Here is a 20600-nt window from a genome sequence, read left to right as displayed (position 1 = left end):
TCAAGGTCTTAAATCAGACAAAGTGTTGAGGTGAGCCATGAATGGCAGTTTAACATTAAACATGCACACACATTTTCTAAAGCCTCCTAGAAAAGACGAGTCGGTTGTGGGGTAAAATGACTCTGGGCCCATCAGCCATGAATAATGCAGCAGGGCTGAGGGAAGGGGAAGAGGTCAAACTCCATTACCTTGCAACATAATGAATTTATGTCAGGTTGGAATCATAGGTCCTATTCCTAGCAAATGGGAGTTATGAGAGATAAACTCTGGACTTCCTGTTCAGTAACAAAGTGGGATGCTATTAACATCCATGTCCATTTCAAATTAATTTTTGGAAGCATCATTTCTGTACTCAGAGTGTTTGCTAGACGCAGGAGTTAATGCTTTGTTTCTTCGTTCGTTTCCCACCACTCACTATCTACATGTGTTGTATTTTACACACACAATTCCAGTTGAAACCAAGGGGCCTGCCATAAATGTGCAAAGTATTGAAGCCTACATTATAACATCCTTTTGTTTCCTCTGATTTTTTATATGTTACATGTCAAAAATGAAAGTGGCACGCTTGATGTAGTTAGCACATTTTGAATAATTCCTCTTGCTATAAGCTGTCAGCACTAAGATTGTGGTTCAAGAGTTACCTGTGGCTTTAAGCAATTTAGGTGCAACTCTTTTGGTACTGGGGAAAGCAAGCAGAGATTAAGAAAGCTGTTAGTGAGCTTGTGTGCTATGGGAACAACAGGATGTGCCTTTGCCCCTTCTCCATCCTTTATGCTGCATGAATCAGTGAATGAATCAACATTGTTTTGCCTTCCCGGTGCCAATTTATTTTTTTTAAATCAAATTTTGTAATGTATTGTTTTTTAAACACACACACACACAGAGAGAGATCAGTATCAACCTTTCTAATGAAAGAATATCCAATATTTTCATGGAACTATAAAAGAGAGAGTGAGTGTTATGGCAAAAAGCCTGGCCTCAGCAGCTTTGTGGGGGAAATGGTGAAATGTGACTGTGATTTATAATGAGAAAAGGTATCTACAACATACAATTTTCTACCTAGCTGCAAATAATAATTCATAGTGATGTCCCTTCTAGATAAAATACCTTTGCTATGGAGGACCCATGTGGTAAGATGAGCATGATAAATGTCAGACCAGTGCAGGTAACGGCCTTACAAACCATTAAGATTAGCTCTCTCTTTTCCCCCCTGATGATAACAGTAACCATGCTGTGAGTCTATGTGGTAATAATATCTCAGTACTGATAAATGCCAGAGCCAGGCAGAGGTGTTTATCATTCTCAGTTCAGAAATGCTGACTAAAGGTACCACATGTTGCCTATTTTTCTTCTTTTTTCAGTCAGATTACAATTAGCAGGGAAGTTGATTCATAAAACAGGGGTGTGCAAAATTACTTCTGTGCTTTAACAATGAATTAGCTGTTTTTCACCAGCTTTGTCAGTGCCTGTGTTTGAAACTAGGAAGCAATAAAGGCCATTTTACATTTGGAAGTGCTGAGATACATTTGGGGGGTGCAGTGGATCTTGTACTCTACATCATTTTCTCACTACCTCTTTCAGAATTTTTTTTTCCTGATTCATTTTAGTCTAACGTGCCTCAGTTAACATTAAGTCAAACTGTGGGGTGAAATTGTGTGGCAAAGCATACAGTAAGCAGAATTCTTTGTTTGAACAAGGGGCTTGGACCATGTTTCAGGTATACAGCTGGATCCCTCTGACCAAATTAAGATCTGATCTTTTACATTACATGGAGCCATAACATAGATTTGGATCAAGTCATGGGATAGGGGGAATTCAGCCAACTCTGGCCTCCGTATGCAAAAGCAGACACCTACACCGTATCTCATTCCCAAGAGATGGCTAATCTGCTACAAACAGAATTTGAGCAGTGCAGGGGACTGCCGAGAAAGGGGGAGGGGTAAGAAAGCCATGTTTTGTGAATATGTTCTGGCAGATTCCAAGCCCTAGCAGGTTTCCCCACCTCCAATGGCAAACACCACTGCTATGGTTCATAGGACGGGACATTTACTATGTGAGCCCTCCAACATGCAAGCCAAATAATTGTTGTAGTCCATCAAATCATCAAACAGCAAATATATAAATTGTCTTACAATGTGTCAAGTACCAAAAGAGACCCAGATCTGTAAAATAGTTCAGTATCATTCAACACACGTTGTTGTTTAGTCGTTTAGTCGTGTCCGACTCTTCGTGACTTCATGGATCAGAGCATGCCAGGCACTCCTGTCTTCCACTGCATCCCGCAGTTTGGTCAAACTATGTTCGTAGCTTCAAGAACACTATCCAACCATCTTGTCCTCTGTTGTCCCCTTCTTCTCGTGCCCTCAATCTTTCCCAACATCAGGGTACCTTTTCCAGGGAGTCTTCTCTTCTCATGAGGTGGCCAAAATACTGGAGCCTCAGCTTCAGGATCTGTCCTTCCAGTGAGCACTCAGGGCTGATTTCCTTAAGAATGGATAGGTTTGATCTTCTTGCAGTCCATGGGACTCTCGAGTCTCCTCCAGCACCATAATTCAAAAGCATCAATTCTTCGGCGATCAGCCTTCTTTATGGTCCAGCTCTCACTTCCATACATCACTACTGGGAAAACCATGGCTTTAACTATACGGACCTTTGTTGGCAAGGTAATCCTCATTTCCACAGTTTAATAGGCTGCTATTCAGAATTTGTGATCAAATCTTAGTTGTATCCACTATGAATAAGGCTACTTTCTAGTTCACTCTTCTTATTAGAGTCAGTCATCTAAAAGACCATTTGAATTTTGCCGGCAATCAAGCCAAATTGGTCTAGGATGCATCCAACTGAGCCACTTGGAGGAGCAGTCAACAAAATAAACCAGAAATGCCTAAACCTACCACAAAGATACTGAATGCTATGTGGAAATCTATTTAGTTGAGATTCCTGCATTGCAGGGGGCTGGACTAGATGACCCTTGGGAACCTTCCAACTCTACAATTCTATGAGTCTATATGAATCAGCTCTAAGACAATTTCTTGATTCTTTTATCATTTTGAAGCTTCCCATGGGATTCCTCCCCCCCCCCCTTTTAGGAAGGCGCATTAAAAATACTTTTGCTGTAAGTAGCACACACAGAAGGGCAGCTGTGCCTTAGTCTTTTTCTGTGTGGAATTGCTGTCAAAAGATGTAGAAAGCATCGTTTTTGTTCTTGGGGCAGCTGGTATTTGCTTATTCTGCCTCCCCAAAAGAAAAACAGGAGAGAGAGGAGAGGGGAATCTTTATTCACTTTCATACTATATACATGACTTCTTAAAATCAAACACACACATACAAGAAATAATAGTTTCCCCAGACTGTTCTTCACTTCATACATTGGCACCATGTTTAGCACTTCACTGCAATGCTGCTGAAAAGAACTGAGCAGAGTTGTGATACACGTGGATTGCAAGTTGGCCATTCACTCATCACATGCGGTCGGCCGTTCTATAGTCTCAGCCTTCACTCCATTTATTTGCTTTTGTTTCAGATTTATCCGTAGGTAGGTAAACAGATACATAGATACATACCCACACCCAAGGACAAATAAATACTTTCCCATAAATTCCTCTGGTGGGGAAACTGTGGCCCTTCAGATGTTGTTGGACCCCAGACTTTCACCATCCCCAGCTGACATGCCCAAAGGTCAGAGATGATGCGGGGGGGGGGGGGAGGTGTTCTAGCACCTTCTGGATAGCCACAAGTTCTGGATCCCTCATCTAAGCCATTTGTGCCAATCCTTCTTACATAAGGGACTGCACTGCAGTTATGAAACTACCGTAAGGTCTTCAGTGGCTTCCTGTACGTATCTACCATGAGAAACATATCCGTCCCTTACTGTTTCAGGAGGAGGTTTTAAGCGATGAGATCAATTTGTTTATTTATTTTTACTGCACTGGGTTGAAGCTAGGAACAAGACTCAGGTTATCTAAGACCTGCAGCATGTAAAACGGTTTCCCTGTGTCAGGGGCCTCTAACATTTATTTTATCTTATCTTTCATGAAACGAAAGCAGAGCTATACATGCTTCAACATCTGATGCAAATATCTCCATCAGAAACCATATTTTAAGACTTGAAACCATCAATCGCATTAAAAAACACACACGCTTATCCTGAGTCAGTCAGCAGCAACACTGTTATCACATCATCAAAAGAAGTTTCACATCACAAAGGCGATTATAGGTCTCAGACTCACATTCTTTCATTACTGACTAATTGTTTTCTACAAAAAAGGCAGTTATGAAATGAGGAAAGGGGATACTAAGCAAAGGACAGGATGTGAACTAAGAATGTCAACGTAGCTACGAATCTGATCACAAGAGAACATGAAACTAAAGTATGGTACTGTATTATGGAAAATACAATAATACAAGCACCAGAGATATACATTTTTAAAGTTTGGTGGGTTCAATCTATTGTCTGCATAAGGGCTAAGTCTATCTAAGTAGTAATTAAGCAAATAAGTAAGATAGAGACACCTGTGGCCTAGTTTCTACTGAGGTGCTAAATCTGTTTCTGAGGTGTGCCACTTCACAAAGGGATCCACATCCTTTTCTAAAAAGCATCCCCTCCAATTAAAAAAGACATGTCATGGAGAAGGAATCTAGTTTAGCTTCCTTCCTGACTTACTAGTTGTTTATATGTGGGATTCCACCCCCCTCCCCATGTGGAAGCATTTGATCACAGAAGCTCCTACCCACAGGTTTATGTGATATTGCTCAAACATAGCTTTTCTATTTCCTTGAAAGCTTCACCTCTGTTCTCTCATAGAAAATGAGTGGATTAACAAATTATGAAATGTTTCTCCTCAGATGAGGGATGCCATTTTTTTTAATGCCATACATGTAATTTGTTAACATAAAACTGTATTTAAATTATAATATTGAAATAATAATACCTGCATAGTTATATCCCTAGCTGGGAGGGAGGAGGCCTGGTTATTAATGGACACCACAGTTGTGTCCCCCCCTAGGCTGAAGAATGCATAGAAATTGCAGTAGGAACATTAATTGTTTTTCAAGTGAGAGAGAGAGTTTTGGATTTGATATCCCGCCTTTCACTCCCTTTAAGGAGTCTCAAAGCGGCTAACATTCTCCTTTCCCTTCCTCCCCCACAACAAACACTCTGTGAGGTGAGTGGGGCTGAGAGACTTCAGAGAAGTGTGACTGGCCCAAGGTCACCCAGCAGCTGCATGTGGAGGAGCAGAGACACGAACCCGGTTCCCCAGATTACAAGACTACCGCTCTTAACCACTACACCACTCTGGCTCTCCAAGTAACTTGGGTTGGCCATGAAAGAGGTTAGTCATCACAGAGTTTGTTCATTACATTTCAGGTGGGCTGTATCCAAACTTGCATGAGCAGAAACTGCTCACACAGTCAAGCTTCTCTGCCTTTTCTCCTCACTTGCAGCCCTCTTTGCATCCCAAAAGCGTCCTCCAAAGTTTGGAGACAATCAGAAAAGGCCTGGGATAGTTTAGGACCCATCCAATCTTAATTTTTTGATTAGTTGTTTCAAACAGATTTTAATATTACGTTTTTGAATTGCCATAACCTGCCCTGAAACCTTGTTTTGGTGGGTGGGTAAGAAATTGAATAAATTATAATACTAATGCTGGGGAAGGGGAATCAACCCAAATAATTACCCCATTTCTGTAAGTTCCCCCTTTCCACTACAGCCTAGTGAAGCACATGTCAGGCTGGGCAGCCCTGACCCCCAGGAGAGGTTTTTCAGAGAACAGGAGATGAGAAAGGGTGAGAAATCTCCGTTGTGTGTGTGTGGATCTCTGCTTGCACAAGTTTGGATACAGTCCATTAGAAAGTAATGTTCAAAAATAGATATGGTTGTAACACTTCAGTCTTAGCTTGAGACCCATATTCATAGTCTGAGACAGCCTTAGCAAAAAGCAAAATATGCTAGATAGTTAAATATTCTGGGATCATAACTTCTTTTTTTCTTTTTTCCTCAGAAATTCAAGACAACAAAAGTAGAGTGAAAGTCATCAAAGACCTTGTACAGAAGCTCCCAAGACCAAACTACGACACCATGAAAATATTATTTGAACACTTGCAAAAGTAAGTTAAGCTACTAACTATAAAATGTGAGGTATTAAGAGTTAGACACTTAAATTGCAATGTGATTTCGTCCTCTTCTTATTGCTCTGCTAATAAGCTTTCTGCTGGTTGAAATTTAAAATATCATATCACTTCATCCAATATAAATGGCCCAGGATGAAACTAGACTTCCTAGTCAATCTTGGTTGGACAGTGTTAGTATTTTTTTAAAAAAATAATTATTAATTTCTCCACTTTTCAAAGCTGTATGAGAGAAGCTGAATTCTCTCCAACCGTACCTCCTCATTCCCCGTTGCTTCAGGCAATTTTCTCTGGTTTATGAATAAGAAAAATACCTGCCCCATCACAGCTTTAGCAGACAAACCATTTTGAAATGGTCAATACTCTTCATCATGTTTGCTTCATAGAACTAACAGAAGAGATGATAGAATCAGTGGGTACTGCTTTTATGTACTCATCTATGGGGGAAAAAGAACCAACTTCGGTTCCACTTAGGATAGAAAGTAGTATATTGAGTCACTCTGGAGAAAAGTTGGTTTCATGGTGTTGGGGAGGGGACTCCTCCTACAGACCTAAACTATATTTTAATAAACAGTGGCTTTATAATTTATTTTTTTGCTGTAATCATTAGCTCTCTGAGTGTGTAATGCATCAATTGTTATTGTCATTTATATGCCACCTTTTGGCCAAAAAAGGCCTCCGAGGTAGCTCACATGATTAACACACAAATAACAGAATTCAGTCAGGATATATTTTGCTAATGGTTGAAGATGTTTCACATAAGTTTGAAGAACCATGAGCTTTTCCATGAGTGAGTGACTGGAAGAAGAGCTCACCCAATGACATATTATGTAGACTCTGTAGCAAGTCTCATGCTTGTGCAAAGATGCTACGCAAGTTCTTGTGTGAGCAGAAGAAGAGATTTGGATGGACTTTTACTTTTGTCCTCAGTGCAAGAGTGCACACTGTAAAAAGGAAGGAGTCGTTGCTTCTTTGAGTGGTAGATTCCTTCTTTATGCAAAAGTGCATCTTTGGATCCAAAGGGGAACAGCTCTTCCTCTCTTGAATAATTCAATGATTGGGTTTTTTTGTCCTTTTTTGCAACGTTCTTCAACTTAATTTAAAATAAGTACTGTTGAAAAGGTGTTGTCATTATTTCCTTGAGACTGCACTATCTTGCAGCACCATTCAGTGTTACCAGAGTGATATAATCTACTGACCACATCCTGTAGGATGCTCTCGCTGTCACTGATGCTCTCTATTTTAAATTAAATTAAATTAAAATCAGACTGAAATGAACACATGATTTTGGTTTTGGTTTCCATGACACATGGAGAGTGCAAGGAGAGTTGTCCTAGGCTTTCTGCACAATTTTGCAGTGCAATAACAGAAATACTGTTGCAAACACCTAGCAAGTGGTTAGCTAGCTGTGCCCATTGCCTTCTCCAAGCAAGTACTTCTGATGGCCACCACCTCTATCCAATGCCACCCATAGCTGCGCACTAGTTCAAGCATACTGAGAATGTGATGTTCTTTGCAAATTATCAGTGTAACCCACGCATCTATTGAGACCATGTGTTTTGGGTGTTTAGTACTCCTAATGCAGTAAGTGCAACATTATACATTTTTCTTTATTGTTAGGTTTGTACTGCATAGGAATTCTAATAGCAAATAAAAAGCCTGATTATTGGCACTTGGGATGAGCACATGTTTAAAGCTTGCCCTCTGTTACAGAAACAGTTCCACCATTGTTGTAAATAGTTTGCAAGGATAAACATGAACCAGAAACTTTGGAAGTTTGCAGGGGCACTTTTGAATCAAAACAAGATTGGCGAGTACTGTACCTCATGTAGATCCAAGGACAGTCACTGCAAGAATTTTCTCACATTATAAAATTATATTCATTATCAAACTTGTTCTGATATTCATCAGAAAGTATATTTAAGGTCCTGAAACCTTTCCGTTGGTGCATAGATTCATTCACAACTAATGTAGTAGAGTGTTTATATTCTTTTTGGCATATATTGGACCTTAATTTGGTTGGAAGTCTCTGTAGGATCCTTAGGAGGATCTTAAGAGAACTTTATGGGACCCTGAAGTGTTTAGCAAATATTGCATTTCCCCTTTGTGGAAAGCGGGGCTTCACACATGTTTGGAGTAAATGTAAGGCAGTTTTCCACTAGGTTACATTTGGGTCTTTTCCAGTCTGGAGTTTTTATGGCTTTGGAATCCTCCGATTGTAGGGATATTGCAAAAAATCAAATTGGGGCAGACACAAAAGTAAGCAGCTGTGTTCAACTTCACACAGCAGCGCCAGATTTGGGGCAGCACGAGCAGTTCCCCCACAAATGGGCCGAGCCAAGGGAGTACAAAAGAATAGTAATAGTTATAATAACAACCTATTTATTATATATCTTATATATCAAATTATCTCCTCACTCAGAGCACCATATTACCAAAGTCTGCCCCTGCTCACAGATAGGCACAAGTTGAGCAGGACTGTTTGCAGGTCCGGAAACTATAGCTCCCATAGTGTCTTGGACTCTGGCATCCTGTTGGTCTTGGATTCTGATCCAAGTGGAAAAGGAAGTTCATGGCTTGTAAAATTTGCCTCTCCTCCTGAGCTGGGCCTGAACTTGATTTAATTTAATTTTATTATTTATATACCACCCAACTTTGTTTCTGCACCCAGCAGAACTTCACTGGGCATCACTACCAGAATCTTTACTCAAATTGAGCAAATTTGTGACAGCTATCAATATAGCTACCAGACATCAACAGGGAAAGTATGCTCCAAAGTTGTGACCAAGAAGAGTTAAAATGGGGCAAAGCAAAAGATGACAGGAAGAAACTTGGCAGGTCAAGTGTGACATGTGCATATTCTAAAGACATGGATGTCAGGGATGGTAAATTTGCTGGACTACAATCCCCATCATCCCTGAACATTGGCCAACTGAACCCCACCCCTGCTGTATGTTTTCAAGCAGGTATCAGGCTCTGCCTATATGATTGCTTCTACCTCTTCAAAATGCCACACCAAGGGGGATCTGGGGATATTTTTACATCTTTAAAAATTATTTTGATTTATTAGTTTTTAACGGTTCTCCTCTAAAGTACAAATCAACACTGAGATTTTCAGATTTATGTCTGTCAATCACAATCATAACAGTAATAGAGGAAAAGGCAGGATCTAGATTGCCTCCTCCTTCACACTCTCCCCTCTTCTTTAAGTGGAAAGCACTGAACCCAGATGCCCAACTGTGGCAGAGAGTCTTCCAGCAACAGCATCTGGCTTCTTGGCAGTGACTTTCAGGCAAGTTGTCTGGGGAGCTGTGCGGCTGCCTCTTGGTTTATCACGTGGATCAGTTACTGTGGCCTGTCTGGCTGCTTTGCCCAGGCAGAAGCCAATTCCTTTTGATTCACCTTTGATTTTTCAGAAACTTGTTCATTCCATTTGGGTGTGTGTGTGTGTGTGTGTGTTTTGAAGCCACTTGTGTTTCGCTGTAGGGCAGCACTCACTTGCATATCCAAGCATCTTTTCTCTTTCTGCTAGATATAAAATCATCAGCCTTTCTGTCTCCCCATCAACGCTGTTAGTTCTTTTAATAACGTCTTCAATCAATTTCACTGCCCCTTGTTATACAGCAGAGAAAATTGATCACAAAAGGGGGAAATAATAAAACTCCACAAATATCTAGGTTGTTTAGCACAGGGTTCCCTGCCCCCCCCCCAAACCATGAACATACTATACAACTGAGATGGATTCCCCCTCCCCCGTTTGAAAATTTGGCTTCATTCTCACATTTTCAAAGCACCATGAAGAAGTAGCATCTAGCACAACTGAAATCAGAGTCTCAAAACGGTGCATCCTTTGCTGGCTTTATTGCACAGCAAAGATCTCTCGCTTCTGGAAACTATATTTAACAAAGGAGATTTATTTTTACCTATTATAAAAAATATATATCCCAGCCAACAACCCACATGTAAGAAGAATGCAACAGTAGCTCACGCAAAAGGAAGCTATGACAATGTGATGACAAGTTCAGCAGCCATACACAGAATGCTGTGGATAAATCAAAAATTAAAGCTATTGTATGACAGCTAGGAACACTTAGCAAGTGAAGTCTGCAAAATTTCCATTATTATTATATTTTGGAGGGAAGAAAGATGCAGATTACACATGTGATTTCCATTTGCTCCAGCCTTTCTGCAGGTTCAGTCCAGCATGGATATTAAACTTGTGTGTAGTGGCTTGTTTGCTTTCCCCCAGTGTGGTTGAATGAGGAGACTAAACTCATAAAGACTATACAGACCTTAAGAGAACAAATCAAATCAGACGTAGCACCTTGCATATACGGTGTTTTTGCACATGGCACTAAAATGCCTTTGAGCTAATGCAAAAAAGGAAAGTAGAAGGAAGCTAGTTTTAAAACTGAGAACGTGCTCCAGCCAGTGTTCTTGTTGCATTCAAAATGCTGGAAATGCAAAAGGCACTGAGAACATACAGGCCACATTCACACCATTCATTCTAAGCACTATAATACTACTTTAAACAGTCATGGCTTCCGCCATGCCTAGAGTTGCTAAGACGGTTCTGTTCCCTACATAACTCCAATTCTCAGAGTGGTTTGACAGTCAATCCCTTCTCACAGAGAACTTTGGGAATTGTAGGTCTGTGGTGAGAATCAGGACCTCCGAACAACTCTCAGCACCCATAATGAACTATAGCTCCCGGAATTCTGTAGAGGAAGCCATGGCGGTTTAAAGTGGTATAATAGTGCTTTAAATGTATGGTGCAAATGTGACCATAGTCAGAAACAGTATAGAAGATTACAGAGGTTCATGGTTTCTAGAACGATCTGACTGTAGACATCCACCAATGGAATTTCTTTGATTTGAACCCCTGACCTAATCCATTTAGCTGAATTGTCATTAACACTGTGCTCACAATTTTAAAAGCAATCCACAATGTTCCCACACTCCGAATCAGTGTTTCCCAACCTTTGTGGTCTCCAGCTATTTTCGAACTACAATTCCCATCATCCCTTGCTAGCTAGGGAAGATAGGAGTTGTGGTCCAAAAACAGCTGGAGACGCAAGGTTGGGAAACACTGCAGACGGTGGATTACAACCCTTCATATTGATTGTGAGACATTTGCATTTTGTACTTCAGTATTAACTCAAGATCAAAATGAGTCATAAGAATGATCCAATATAGTTGACACAGCACAGTTCTCCATTGCTAGTGATGTATACATTTTAGCCACCTAGTTCTGTGGAGACGAAGGTGTGGCACTACAGCTGTATTTCAGTTTAATGAGGTAGGTTCTTACGAAACCTACAGGATTTATTAACATACCTAAAGCCCTACTGAATCATGCAAAAAAACCATCTAGTCTAGTGGGAAGAGCACTATTGCACAACTCTGGTCCTGCTTGAGAGTTTACCATAGGCATCTGATGGTGTCTGTGAGATCATATTGCTCGTCTAGATGGGCTTTTGGCCCATTCCAGCAAGGCTTTGTTGTTTCTCTTACATTCATATAAATTGTACTTTGGCTATATAAAATGCAGCCCCCCCCCCAATTGGAATGCAAAATGCTGTTGCTTTCACCCAAACCCTTTGGCTTGACTCTTAAGTCCCCTGCTACAGTAGGACTGGCCAGCTGTAATTTTGCACTAGCAATTGCTCCCTGACCCAAAAAGGCAAAATGTAGGTAGGTTTCAGGTGATGTGAGGAAAAATAACCTCTCCTGTTCCCTTTGCACTGCATCCCAGTACCTCTCAGTCAACAGAAAGACAAGGAATGTGCTGAGAGAACCAGCATTTTCAGTGCCTTCATTTTTATCAGCCAAGATCATATTATTGTGATCAATGTAAGATTAGAAGTTCTCAGGCAAGAGACAGGCCTCTTTTTCGTGAAGAGCTACAAATCTTCATATTAACGTGACTAGTTTGAAAGTTAAGAGCAAATCTGCAAACTGGAATGCACTCCACTTGTAATGGGAACAAAACGCTGGCAGTGAAATACAAAGAGGGGAAGAGAGACCTAAATCACAGCACAATGACCTCCCTTAAGGCATCTGCCAAAGAGACGGTGTTTTTTAGGCAGCTTCTGTGAAACAGCGTCTTGATGTCTATGCCACGTAGTGATTTATTATTGTGCCTGAGAAACTGGAGCGGTGGGGTGGGGGGTGTCAGTAGTATGTGCCTAAGCAACCCTGAGCCTTTGGTCATAGAAAAGACTTCAGCATTGTGGGCACCACACCCACACCTACTGATGTGGTCCCCGTTTTTTCTTTAGAGGCACCTAATTAAGAAAACCTTGACTCATTTACATGGATACGTTTGATCTAAATTACACTCCAAACCACACCAAATTAAGAGCATCTGTGAACGTGAAATGTTTGTTCCCTTCGACTGGTAGAGTGGGGCCGGCTCTGGGCTGCACATGTTCAAGTGACGAAAAATATTTCAGATGTAGCATGCTTCTCAGACCTACTTTTCCACTAATAATTTGCAGGGAGCTCAACTAGTATCTCTCTTTCTCCCCGCAATCATTACAGGCTGTCTAAAAAAAAGTTTCACTTTTCTTCTTCTTCTAAAGCCAAAAAAGAAAAGAGGTAAGTGGCCACCTACTTTGTTGATACTGATGTGGTCACTGCCAGAAAAGCAAATCCAACAGTTGTCAAGAGTTGTCACTGACATATAGGGCTAATTCCAACTAAATACTTTCCCAGAACTGAGCAAGGAATCTGTTCTCTAGTTTAGTGATCTTTCTTGCAAAATCCACAAGTATTTTGCATTTTCTGATGTATTTTTTTCCCCATGCATATATCTCTACCAAAATAGGCGGGGGGGGGGGTGTTACATTGGAATTGGCTCAGTCTTCTCTTTGGAAATCATTCAGGAATCTGAACCAAAAGCTATCATTTGGGCTCTTTCACAGATTGCATTTTACTCCTCAAGTTCTGCTTTGATTTGGTAGCTGCAGAAACTCCTTTAAACACCAGGTCAAGGCAATTCACTAGGAGGATAAACAAGAATCTGTATGCACAGTGGTCTGTCCACAGCAGAGGCTAGTGCATTTTAATTTGGTACCCTTCCAGGTTTGTTTTCGACATACGTTCAGTGGTAAATAACCAAAATGTCAACACCACAGACCATATTGAAAATACTTTGCACAGGACTAGTGTCAAGGGTTAGCACTGTTGGGCTTCTTTCAAGAGCCCAATCCCAGCAGAGGCCCACTCAGAAGAATCTGCCAGACCTGCTCCTCATCTTCAGCATTGCAACCTGCCTTTCACTCATCTCTCACCATAGCCTAGTGATAGCAATGGTCAAAGGAGGGGCTGTAAATAATATACTGTAGCCTGCTAGATCACTGGCTTTCTGCCTGGTAGCAATGATGAAGTTCAGAAGCAACAGCAGCTGGTGATAAGGGTGGTAAGGATGTAGATTCACTTAGGGGGATGGGTGGGGGGCAAGAGGCTCCTTAATTTAGGGCCTTCCAAAACCTGGAGCAGATGTGACCTTTGTAAAGTTGTTATCTGTCTGTCTACCAATCCAACTGCAGTGGCCTATCGTGGGCTTCCTTCGCTTCCTGGTTTTGCTGCATGCATGGATGGGACTGTGACAGGAGAGGGAATGACAATATATGGCTTGATGACTCCATTCAGCTTTGTCATATGTTTTTTTAGACTGCCCTATGTGACATAGTGAAATGCATTTATAAACACAGTTTTGCATATCATTAATATTCTACAAAGCTATGTTTATAAACATACTTTGATATGTTGTCTAGAATTGTGGCTCAGTTTTGGAAGTCTATATGCCAGCATGGAACTCCTGAGAGTCTATTTACACACACTGAGAGAGAGTATCTGCATATTTATGGTAGTTTATTAGTTATCACTTTAAAGGAGATTGTTGATGTTGGTATTGTTGGCATGGCTACTTTGAACTTAAAAAGAATCCTGCTTGATCAGAGCAATGGCCCATCTGAGACACCATCCTTTTCTTATAGTGGCCAACCAGCTGTCTATGGGAAGGCCACAAACAGGGCCTGAGTGCAAAAGAATACCCCACAAGTGTCCTGGAAAAACCGGGATATCTTCTTTTTTTGTGCACGAGAACAGAGGCCATTTTCGGTGTTGTGATTTTGCAGAGTCTTGCACCGAGATCTCACCCTGGAAAAAACCATCTCTTTGGGGTGGATGGTATGAAACAGCACTCACCGCTACTACACAGACATGACTTTGCTGCTTTCCCATCATTAGGAGACCCCATCATTAGCATATATATTTGTTGTTTTTTTAATTCTCATTTGGGCAAGATAGAAGCACTACCTTAAAGTCAGGGCTTTTCCCCCAGCCAGAACTCAGTTCCAGTACCTCTCAGATGGGTGCCACTGCCATTATAAGAGAACAAGGGAGGTGTTCATGGTGAGTTCTGGCACCTCTCTATTCTAGAAAAATAGTACTGCTTAAAACTATTATACTGAGAGGAAAGGGAACATGAGGTTAAACCATTTTTTACAAGCCCTTTTGATTTTATGGTGTTCACAGCCAAACCCCTGGATTTGGCCCAGTGTGTTCTGAACTGGGACAAAGTTCAAAGACGACAGGCTTGAATTTCAGCCAGCTTCATATTTTCCCCTTCTTCCCTTTTGCTCTGCAAACAGTTTGAATTACATAATTTCAGTATCGGAATGAGCTATAGTTTACCTGTCAGTATTTTACCTTTCACATTCAAGCTGCGACCGATACTTGATCCCATAAGACCTTGTTCTTGCATATTATTAAAAATTGCTCCATGGCTTTTTAAGCAAAGGGTGGAGGCCTTATTTTTATTTTGCAAAAAGCACGAGTCCTTTTGTTTGAAGTGATTTTAATACATTTGTCTGATCTACTGCCTTTTTTGCAGTAGCTGGAATGTAATTTGAATATATTAGTACTTTCAGCAACAGTGCTCAGGGAGCCTAGTTAATAACTTATGCATGGATACATAGATACACTTCAGACAGAGGTAATGTTTTAGCCCTTGTGTTGGTAATACTTAGAAAGATGGAATGAAAGAGTCTGTTCTTTTCCTGCCCTTTGTTGTGGCCATGCATTGTGGGGGTATGGAGCCAGGGTTCTTTCTGCTGCCTACACAGCCTGGATTCAATAAGCAGTTCTATATGTATATTATGACAATGTGGTCAAGGAAACCAGATTTCTCTCTCTCTCTCTCTCTCTTTTACTATACCTTTGTGTGCCTGTATGGCATAACAAAAAAATCTGGTGCTTATTTTTCTTGTACTCATTCAATATGTTAACATATTCATAATTTGATACAGGTTATGTTCATCATATAATTAAAGTTGGAGTGTTAGATGAAAAACCAGCAAGATGTTACATGAATGGAAAATATTTGTCCTTTCATACACGAATCATTACAGCGTTGTATAAAACTGTAAATCTGACGAATGATCACTAACCCTTGCCTGACTGTTTGTTAGATTCTTTTGAACCCTAGCCCTATTCAGGCATCTCCCCACCCCCACCCCACCCATGCCCCAAACCGTATGACAGAGGAGGGTGGATAGGTGCTCCTTGGCCCTGGCCCTGCCCCTTCTAATCCATCACCATCCATCGCTAGCTTCCACACAAATCAGTGGCTGGACTGCTTCTACAGGAGGCCTTCTCTACTCCACATGTGATTTAGAACTTTGGTCCATTAATTAATTAATTAATTGGAATCACTTTTGAGGAAACTTCTGAATAGCATTTCAGTCATCCTGAAACTGTGGACCAGACTAGCTCCTAGGCTTCCTGTCATATATTGCATATAATGTTGTTTACTAGTCTGTATAATGTAGATGTATCATCCGTACCTTCTGTGCACCTTCTGAGGATTGTAATGAGAAGTCATAACCAAGATATAATGCAGATTGAATTCCCTCCTCCCCCAACCTCCACCTTTCTCCTTTCCTTTCAAAATTTATTTCCTCAAATCTAGGAAAGTAAAAAATGAAATTGTTCTCCTGTCACAGGTTTCTCTGATCTTCCCAGCTGCTTTTCCTCCCTAATACTGACTTTTTCTGGGATAACTCTTTCTGTAGGAAGCTTCTAGGTTATGATTCACAATGTGACATGTGAGTTCATACTCTACCTTGCTCAAATCATGTGTCTGCACAGCATTATTCACCAATCACAGCCCTTTTCTTGTCAATGATTGCCAGAGGCAGTAGAAACAGTGAAGGATATCTATTGTGAAAAGTCCAGTTTCAATGTGTTTCCCCAATTTATTTACTGACCTTCGATGTAACAGCCACACTCTTGACCCTCATGAGATGGAGCCTAGGGGGAAATGGCACTGAGCACCAATTCCATATCCTGTTGTTCTGTAGTCTAAATTAAGTGCTAATTAATTACCCCTGGCATCTTTGCCTTTGCCTGTCAAATTGGATTTAGGATATTCCTTCAGCATTTAAACAAACAGCCTTCTATCTCCAACTGAAATCCCAAGAGTTAATCTTTCTTTTTCTTACAAATCCGTATTCAGAAAGGAAACAAATATGTCCATGTCCAGTGCAGGTAGCACTGAAATTTAAAGGAAAAAGGATTGGTATTGTCAATTTTGATTAATAGCCCTTCATTAATAAACATCCTGTTACTCGTTTTCCACCTGCAGTTGCTGATGTTCCCTGGAATCAATTAACTCATATAATTTGATTTATTTTACAAAGACATTTTTGGATGTGTTGTGTTGATGATAAAGCTTTCTGTGTTTGCAGTTCTTGATTCAAAGTGAGATTGTTACCTAAGTGCTCTTTATTTTTTAATGTTGCAAGGAAATGTGGCTTCAGGCAGTCTGGAACTAAAAGAATGAAAGTAAATTTCAAAACTTAAAGCTGAATTCATAGAGAAGTATCTGTTGCCTACTGGGATATGTACATATCAGCTGTGCATAGGCAGTGTTATTCACTAGACTGGACGACAGAATGAAAAACAAATAAGCTCAGCAGCTCCATGGCCAAAGGTTATAAAACCAGCTATGATTCTAATTATCTGTCCTTCCACAAGCAAATGAGGCCACATTCCCCCATGAATAGGAAATTAGACAGAATAAGCAAGAAATAGGTGGATGTTTCCCACTCAGTCCAGGGAGGTCATTGTGCAGGCCTGTTGGGTCTTCCCATCACCATGCTTGATCCAAGAGTACACTTAGATTATGTCTAACATTTATGTCTTCTCGGAATGCTGCAATTGCTGATCTTCTCATGAGGAATCTCTGACAAGCTTCCAAGGCATTATGGGATCCCCAGAATTTAGTTTGAAAAACAATACTTTAGAACATTGACCCTAGTTTGGTTAATGTGAGTGCAATGAAAATGCAGAGTTGGGTCAAATCTTCTGTGAGGAGGCGCTATTAGGTTTTGGGAAACATAGGGAGAGGGTGGCGCTGTGGTCTGAGGGTGGCCACTGAGCCTCTTGGGCTTGCCGATCAAAAGGTCAGCGGTTTGAATCCCCGCGACGGGGTGAGCTCCCATTGCTCGGTCCCTGCTCCTGCCAACCTAGCAGTTCGAAAGCACGTCAAAGTGCATGTAGATAAATAGGTACCGCTCCGGTGGGAAGGTAAACGGCGTTTCCGTGCTCTGCTCTGGTTTGCCAGAAGCGGCTTAGTCATGCTGGCCACATGACTCGGAAGCTCCCTCGGCCAATAAAGCGAGATGAGTGGCGCAGCCCCACAGTCGTTCACGACTGGACAACTGTCAGGGGTCCCTTTGCCTTTACCTTGGGAAACATACTGATAAGAAGGCAGCAAGAGTAGGGAAATTGCAAAGGTGCAAGTTATAGGATAGAATGATATGCTAAGTTACTTCCTGTCTCAAGGAAGGGAGACAGAAAGGAGATGGGTCCCAGAGTTGAACCGCTGCCTGCAGGTGCAAGATTGTAGCTGGGCCCAAATTGGTTGGTGGCCAATCTGCCTGTGTGTCTTTAATAGTGAGCAATCAGAAAAAAGGATCAAGCAGTGGATAGAATGGGCGGGTGCCTTCATAGTTTGCCCTTGAGCTAAGTACCATCACCAGTGCTGGGTTTCCTAGAACTCTCCTAAAGTGGTTCCAAAAACAGAAAGCTTCCTTAAGGGAGAAACCTAAGTTGGTGTTTCCATAAGAGAAACAACAAACATGGTAGAGAGACAAGAAGATGGAGAGAGGAGACCAGAGAAAGGATCTAGCTGTAAGTGAAGAGAGGTCTGTTGTCCTAGGCATCTATGGCGTTGAGATAGCTTGAAGAAAAGAGACACACCTACAGCAGCCTCCTGGGGAATCAAAGAAGCCAAACAATTTTGGTGTCTGGGGGATGCCCAATTATAGGAAAGAGGTTTCCTGATGGTTAACAGTTGCTAAGAGAAAGGATCATTTTGTGAGAGACAGAGTGCTCTTGTATTTTGTAAGAGACACTAAATGACATTCTGGGAGATACTAAATGACAAAGGGACATAAGTAATGAGTTGTTAGCAGCAATAACAAGAAGTTGTCCACTGCAGAGTTGCACAACTGGTCAAACAGGATTTTTTAGCCAATCGGAACACCTTTCCAAGTGACAAAGGGTTCCACATGGGAAGAGGCATTGGTGCTTTTCCAGGGAATGCAAACTAGCATTTAATCCGGTTACCAGTAGAAGAAAATGTTCAGAAGGAAGCCATTTATTCTCACCAGGGTTAATTAATGACTGAACAGAGGCATATGCTTACATTAGACATGACAGAGGTTCCAGGAACTAATTAGGCTTTCACATGCATTTGTTCACCATGCTCTTGCTGTTTGGAGAGGTTGTTTAGCTGAAGCCAAGGTTTTCTTCCTCTGTTACTTTGCACTGCCATCGTGCTCATTGTATGTAGAGCAAAACCAAAGTGGTCACATAGCTCATGAGCCTATGCAGGATTCCAGCTGAACTGAGCTTCCCTGTACCAATTCCCCACAAATTTGCCCTGAAATACTGGGGAATAGCATGGGTGAGAGGTGAGAATGGGAGGGGCTGTTGGGGGAAGGAGCAATTGGCAGAAATCACCTCCTTCTCCCTTCCAGACTTCCCTTTGAAGAAGCACGTCTGGATCTAAGCTCCTTCCACTTGCATGCATGGTCCATTATTGGGGTTCCAGCCTTATTGCTGATCTCAGCCATCCTGTTGTATTAATTAAGTGAACTGAAATCATCCTCATGCTTTATCAACCAAGGAGCATGCCACCAAGAATGTCCATGCTATGTGGAAAAACTCTCCGCCAAGCAGTTTGGAGTTATATCCTTCAATCCTGCAATGAAACGTGAAAATAACAGAAGGGAGAAAACCATAATAAGAGTTCTGCTGGACCAAACCAAAACCTTATGTAGTGCAGCATCCTGTTTCCCACAGTGACCAAAACAGATGCCTATGAGAAGCCCACAAGCAGAACGTAAGTGCAATACGCATGTCCTACTGCCATTCCCCAGCAACTGGTATCATGCCTTGACCATGGAGGTAGTATATAACCAGCAGGACTTGCAGCCATTGATTGCCTTATTCTTCATAAGGCCAGGACTTACTGTTTCAGAACCCATGCTGATTTTACATTAGCAGAACAGAAATTGCAACTTATCTGGGCTTCCTGCATTCCCCCAGATGCCTCCCCCCCTTTTTTGGAAATTAGTCCTACATGGGCCACTTTCAATTCCTCAGATGTGGAGGCCCATCTTAATTACAAGTTACATATTTGTTTGAATATCAAGTTCTATAAGAACTTGCAGAACTCTGTGACTTGCTAATTTTCAATTTGTCAGTAAGGCCTTGTCAACACTATTTGCCTTAGTTCTTCAGACTCCCTTTCTGAAAAGGTTAGTTCAGGCACAAATTCAGTTCTGTAGATGGATCTCCTTTCTGGGAAAAAGAGTGTTGCATGGATTAAAAACCTGTATCCTGCAGATGTGTGCATGGTGTGCTCCTGAATCAGTGATACAGTATATGTTTCTGTGGTGGAGTAGATCTACTTGTCATTGATGGTATTGGCCTGGATACTGAGAGTATTCCACATACAAGGATTTCTACCCCAAGAGCCAAGCATGCAGTCTTGCACCCGCAGCCCTAAACTGATATACTTTCCATGGTAAGACAAATTCAAAGAGACTTTCTTCGAAATAGAATTGTTGAGGTGGAGATGCTGCCAAAGTTCACATCACTTGGCTTGGAAGAGAAAGACTTTCTGACATGTAATGTTCACTTTCAATAGAAAGGCAAATATAAACATCTTCATACATCTTTGGTTTGAAATTTAATCTGAACTGGAGAAGAATGTAACTTCCCCCCCACCCCCACCCCCACCCACCCATGAGCAGCCAAGACCCTTCGTGGCATCTTATACCTAGGAAGCCAGCAAAAGTAGGGACTGAGTAGCTTGGAAAGCAAATGCTATTTTAAACCAACTGTGATTTATACAGAATAAATTGCATTTTAAAAAATGGTTAGCATGG

The 20600-nt window shown here is 41.3% G+C and overlaps 1 protein-coding gene across 17 annotated transcripts in view; it reads left to right on the top strand.

The window, feature by feature from the left end:
* The window catches only part of ARHGAP15 (Rho GTPase activating protein 15), a 378516-nt gene that overhangs the window by 347903 nt on the left and 10013 nt on the right, over positions 1-20600 (top strand). For all 17 annotated transcript variants that reach the window (XM_083582650.1, XM_083582652.1, XM_083582658.1 and 14 more), the window contains one exon: positions 6003-6108. In XM_083582650.1, coding sequence (XP_083438776.1) covers positions 6003-6108 — 106 coding nt within the window. The remainder of the gene's footprint in view (positions 1-6002; positions 6109-20600) is intronic.

This window comes from Podarcis filfolensis (genome assembly GCF_964270895.1).
Source record: "Podarcis filfolensis genome assembly, chromosome: 1".
Classification (NCBI taxonomy): domain Eukaryota; kingdom Metazoa; phylum Chordata; class Lepidosauria; order Squamata; family Lacertidae; genus Podarcis; species Podarcis filfolensis.
Note: the sequence above shows the minus strand (reverse complement) of the source record. Positions and strands in the feature narration are given on the sequence as shown.